The 6000-nt window shown below is 40.4% G+C and overlaps 1 protein-coding gene across 2 annotated transcripts in view; it reads right to left on the reverse strand.

Annotated features, from left to right (window-relative positions):
- Positions 1–5790, reverse strand: part of pard6gb (par-6 family cell polarity regulator gamma b) — a 30104-nt gene extending 24314 nt beyond the window's left edge. The window contains exons 1-3 of one of the 2 annotated variants that reach the window (XM_063898861.1): positions 5435–5790; positions 4390–4433; positions 51–273 (exon numbers count right to left, since the gene is read on the reverse strand). In XM_063898861.1, the coding sequence (XP_063754931.1) occupies positions 51–273; positions 4390–4392 (226 nt within the window). In that variant the 5' untranslated portion in view covers positions 4393–4433; positions 5435–5790. The remainder of the gene's footprint in view (positions 1–50; positions 274–4389; positions 4434–5434) is intronic. The other variant, XM_063898860.1, reaches the window with a different exon arrangement.
- Positions 5791–6000: the final 210 nt, after the last annotated feature.

A 6000-nucleotide genomic window follows, 5' to 3' on the forward strand; every position in this document is an offset into this window, starting at 1 on the left:
AAAAGAGCTACAAAGAGGCTAAACTGTCTCAAATCTTTAAGAAAACATACCTTGTCTCTGTATGAAGATCCTGAGCAGTGGATGAGCCGTTGACACTGCCTTGCAGAAGTTGTCATCATTGTTGATGGGCAGCAAATCACCGTGGATGTCAGCGTAGCCGATCATCACCTCCATATTGGCGATGCGGTGAATGTGGAGGATGAGCTTGTAAAACTCTTCGAACTTGCCAGGCTTGATCCGGTCCACCGAAAACCGGCGAAATTCTGCCCCATACTGAAGAGAAGATCAAAAGAGAGAGGACGTTAAACAGGACCGTCACCAAACAGGAAGAGGAAACCGGGATGTCCTGGCTCATGCACTTATCTAACACATCTGACTGGCACACATAAATGAACATGGTGGAAGTGTGCAGAGCTCTCAGCTGCGGTCATGACCTTTTATATGACACAGGGAAACTGTTTTAACTACCATACAAAATGAATTAGCTGCAAAACTTTGAAAAACTGGTTTCAAAGCGATACAGTTACATAATACACTTAGGCAAAACATTCTTCCCAAAGTATTTATAGCACAGCAAATCACATTTTGAAATAATTCAAAAAGCCTGACTCCGTTTAAGAGGGACATCGCTTTATAGCCGAGGGGAAAAGATGTTGCAGACTCTGCTATGCATTTCTTTTATTCAGATATTTTTGCAACCCTCAGACCTCAACAACAATCTTGATCTTGATGAAGGCTAAGGACTTTCTAAATAACAGAAATTAATATGGAGATATATCCACCTATTTTCTACTTTCAAGTTTAATTCAAGTAACCAACATCTCATCACAACACTTGATGTGCGTTACGTTCCTAGTTATTTGAAGCTGAGGTGGGCTATCTTGTCTAAATTCCTCCAATAACAAATGCTTTTATGAAATAGAGAAAGGGCATTTTCAACACAGAAAATGCCATATATTTAAAGGAATAGTTTGCCTTTTTGGGAAGAATGTTTTATAGTTTCAAAGTTATGAGGGAAGATTTATAACCCTCTCATATCTTTGATTGTGAAGCCACAGCCAGCAGCCGGTTAGCGAAACTCGCAAAACGAAAGAAAACGATGTAACCAGCCAACGTGGCTCTGCTCGAAAGTATGAAAATCCACTCAAGCTCACTGACTGACATGTTGTGATTCCTTTAAATTAAATGCATATTTTTAATACTGTATTTAATTCAATTGCTGATTAATTGGTGTGTGTTAGAGGTTTTTAAGATACCTTTAAATTAAGCCAGGCTATCTGTTTCCAGTCTGGAATGCTACCTGTCTGCTACCTGTGGGTTCATGTCAATCTTAATCAATCAATGTCATCATGGGAACTTTTCCTTTACTCTGTGTTGCTACTCTGCCAAGGGATCACACCGTTGCAAAAACAAAATGTGGATTGCACGCCAAGTGTAAACACAAGGATAAGGGAAGAAGGTTGCTCCACAATAGAACAATACAGGTGGATGAGTAAGCCGTCTCAGTGTATATGAATGACACTGGCTTGCAACCACGCCTCCCACAGGAGCGCAGACTTGGAACAATTGTGCTACAGCTTTCCCGGCTACGTCAACGAATCACCAATGAGAGCGCGGCTGAGGGTCACTGTGGGGTCATCATGTGACTCAGACAAGAATGGACTTGAGCAGTAGAGATACAACAGAGGAACAAAAGCCCCATAAAACCACAACAACACACAATTGCAGCAGCACTGGTGTCTGAATCACAGTGGTAATTTGTAGATGAAGGTAACTGTAATCATCAGATCACAGCGGAGGGAAGCTGACAGTGAGGGGGAAAAAACAGGGATGATGATGATGATCATGTAGCAGCAGGAGGGAGGGAGAAAATTGCTGACGGTGAAGCAGAAGTAGCAGTGTACGGACTGGGAGGAGAAGAAGAAGAGCGGGGGATACATTAACCCGCTCTGTAATTAGAAGATGACATATGAATTTAAGAGGAGGCGTGTTAGGTGACTAGGGGGATGCCAGGCGGGTGTGTGGTTTGCTGCCAGATTCACTGAAGGCAAAGAAGACCCTAAGGCTGCAACCACCAATTATTAATATAGTCAATTAATCTGTTGATGATTTTCTGGTTGAGATGTTTGGTGTGTTAAATGTCAGAAAATAGTGGGAAACCTGTATCGGTGTTTTTCAAAGCTTATGATGATGTCTTCTTAAGTCTTGATTTGTGAATATATTCATTTTGCTGCCATAGAGGGGTAAGAAAACACAGAACATATTCAGATTTAAGATGCTAGAACCCTAATTTTTTTGTTTTTTAGTTACCCGAACTAATTAGTAGATTATCATGTCAGCATTTTTTATAGTTGACTGCGAATCTATGAATCTTTGCAGCTCTTAAAGATAATAATGTGAAGCTGCACTTTGAAAGCGTAACTTGGATTCCAACTTATAAAAAGAACCTACTTTGGAAGATGACACACAAGGTGGACAAACAGGTTTATCCTTCTTCAGGAGGTTTATGTGCTTAACATTTAGGAAAGTAAAAACCATTCACAACTGAGCAGTATCAAACAACTTACTTCAACATGTTACACTTGACTTAATAATAACTAAACTTCTGTATATCAGTAAGCCCTGTCATTACCCTGAATCTGAATGTTCCCTTCGCATCGTGATAAGTCTGAACAATCTGTTTTCACAAGCTGAACTTGGTCCTCTGGTATGAACAAGTCTGAACACGGGATGATTAACCACAGGCCCTCGGCACAAATCCCGAACCTAAGAATATATCACTACAAACGTGACATCACCTGTCTTCCTGGCCTATCAGGGGGAAGTGATGTCAACAGGTTGAAACATGCCTGAAAAATGCTAAACTCTGACACACTGAAGACGTGGAACATAACTGACTTCTGTCTTCCGTTCTCTACCCATTACCTTACACAAGAGAGTGACGACTCACCTGAGAAAGCACCTACGGGTGATTGCAATTACACACCACATGCTGTTTATCCTGGAGTGGATCAAGCCTCACACTTCAGTAGGCTGATGATGTTTTTCAAGAATAAAAAGTACTTGAAAATCTGGATGAATCAAAGTAAAGACAGAGGGGGATATCCCACCCAACCCCCAACATCCATGCCCAATATCTCCGTCTCTGATAAGAGCTTTAGGTGAGTGAAACCAGCTCCTGGTCGAGGCTCCAGGACAAGCAGTCAGACACCTCCGGTGTTTCCTGATAAGCTTATCAATAGAACAGTTTCCCCTGGGAAAAACAACGCTAACCAGGGAGAACTGGCACGTTAGCTGCACCACGCTCAGACAACAAACAATCCAACATACCTCATTGGTAATCTAGTGAATTAACTTTGAATATTGTTTGGTTGATTTTTTAGGACAGTTTTTTATTGTTGTTTTTACTAGGAAAGCAGAATATATAAGACGTATATTATTTGAAGGATTATACAATTATAGCTGATAAAGTACAGCTCATAATACTAAACCAGATTGGGTCTAAATTCTCAGCAGCAATAAACACGGAGCCATCAAAAACTCAACTAGCTCTCACGTCTGTAAAGTTTCCAAGTGAAATGCCAAGTCACAGTATCTGAAAATGTATTTCTTGGCTTACTTTTTTACACATGTAGAGCTCATGTCCTGATCCCTGTGACTCAGCACTTCTAGATTACAAGCTACTATATAAGGCTGGAAAATGTTTATATAATAATAAGCTTTTAACTGAGCACCTGATACAAGGGTTCAATTATGGATTATTCTGCATTATAAGAAGTGAAACTAAGATTACCTGTTGTTAGAACTAGAAATGTAATTTGTGATCGTCTGCTTGTTTACCATCATCAATTTTCTAAACGGCCCATGGAAGATTAATTTTGAACAGTTCAAGTGGAGTTCTTGTTAATGCTTGAGATTAAACCCTCTCAACACTTCACATTCAGTAGATCTAACGGTTACAGTTAGTTCTGTATATTCCTTATGGTTGTTTTTACACAATTACAGATTGAACAGTAGTGGAGCTACTTTGTTACAAGTATGCAAATGCTCTGAATTGTCTATCTGGTTAAGTCAGATGACGTACTCAAATGTTCTAGAGCCGCTCATTACAATTCCAGAGGACAAAATTGCATGATAATGAGTGATATCTGATCCAAAAAGGAAAACATTTGACGTTGTATGATAGTGAGTCAGCTTTGATGACGCCGTGAAACCTGCCCATTCTAGACATGCAACTACTGGCCTGTCAGTCCCACCTATAAACAAGTGACCACTCCTCTCTGTGGAACAAACAAGAAAACCACCCTGCCTCAAAATAAAAACAAAGCTCCTTGATGATGTTATTTGAGCATCCTGGAAAAGACTTGCCCTTCCTTTCTCCTCACCCACCATCAGTGTCTCTCCCAGGCCACTGCTGCTCCACAACACTGAAACTGGGAAGACAAAACGTAAAAAGTGAAAAGACCTCTGGACTGAATGAGTCACTTCTCTATCTTAATCTGGCATGTCAACTGTGACTCAGGGGCTCATCCTTCATACATGTGGTGACACTCATGTGTGCTGGTACACATCAGATGAATGCCACTGTAGATTGTCATCCCGAAATGGAATTTACAGAGAAATGTTGGTTACAAGAAGTCCTTGAGACATAATTAAAAAGTGGAGACTGTTTGTTCACTTTGTGGTCAGGATTAGTGACTTCTGTTTGGGATGGTTTTAACTATGCTCACTTGCTATAAAGCTGTCAATTCTGTACCCAATTATAAAATAACGTTTTTAGACTGAATACAAACGTTTATCAAATATAAACCCAATGACTGTTGTCGTTTTAGTGTTTGACTAAGAAAAATGTTGCAAATTAAGTTGATGTGTGCTCATATTTGATAGTAATTGGTGTTCTAAATGGCATAAATCTTTGTTGCAAGATAGCTGTGGTCATTTACTGGTTGGTTAGCTTAATTAATTCAGTTATTACACTGTCAGCCTCTCCCAAACTACTCCAAACAATGAGCAGGCTAAAGCTATGCAGTGCAAAAACCCGCAGAGAAAGCGACTAATGTTGCAAAAACATCCGATTTAACAGATAACACCTTCTCATTGTAACAAATGCTAGGAAACAACAAAAAGAAACAATGTCAAACCAGTTTTTCCCATCAGCTCCGTGACAGAGAGGGAAGGAGCCAAATCAGCACAATGTGCATGCTCGGAAGTGAGAAGACAATAATCAGTGCAAATTACAGAAACATCCAGAAACTGGTGCGCCCAACTCCTGGTTCATGAACTAGAAAACAGATTTCCCAGTGAAAATGAGAAAATCTGTGTTAGTTGCACAAAGTTTGTCCGATTCAAATCCAGCTCCGTTACGGGACGACCATGTGAACTCTTCATTTTCTCCCCATATGCACTTTAAGAGCCTATAACCTCAAACACTCACCTTGCTTTTCACTTCTACTGCGTTACATTCCGCATTCCGCAGAGGTTGCGACTTATTAAAGCTCCGATTCATTTTTTATGGTTGCAGTTTTTTCTTTTTTTAAAGTTCAGCCGCCTTTGCCCGCAGAAAGAGGGGCTCTGGTCCCGGGGTTTTCTGCTTTAAAATCCTCCTGCTTCGTCTCCAGTAGCGAAGTTTGTGTCTTCTTTAATTTATTTCTCCTCCTGGAGTTTTCTTTTCATGCGATCCGTCAGAGTTAACAGAGGACTTTACGGCAGAAGAGGAGGTGAGCTTCTCGCCGCGTTGACTTGGGACTGCGAGTTAAGTTTTGAAATGACATCAGCCCTCCTAAAAAATCGGATCCTATGAGGCCTTCACGTACTGCTCGTAGTCCCCGCTTCCCTCAGCCGAAGCTCGTGGTTGCTTTACTATAGCGTAAGAGCGGAGTAAATCTACCATTAATACAACATATTTCATATCCATACAGTTGATGTGAAATTAAGAAATAATGCATGCATGATATTGATTATTACAATAATAATTCATTATTTGGCAAAACATTGCCTTAT

The sequence above is a fragment of the Eleginops maclovinus genome, chromosome 13 (assembly GCF_036324505.1).
Source record: "Eleginops maclovinus isolate JMC-PN-2008 ecotype Puerto Natales chromosome 13, JC_Emac_rtc_rv5, whole genome shotgun sequence".
NCBI lineage: Eukaryota > Metazoa > Chordata > Actinopteri > Perciformes > Eleginopidae > Eleginops > Eleginops maclovinus.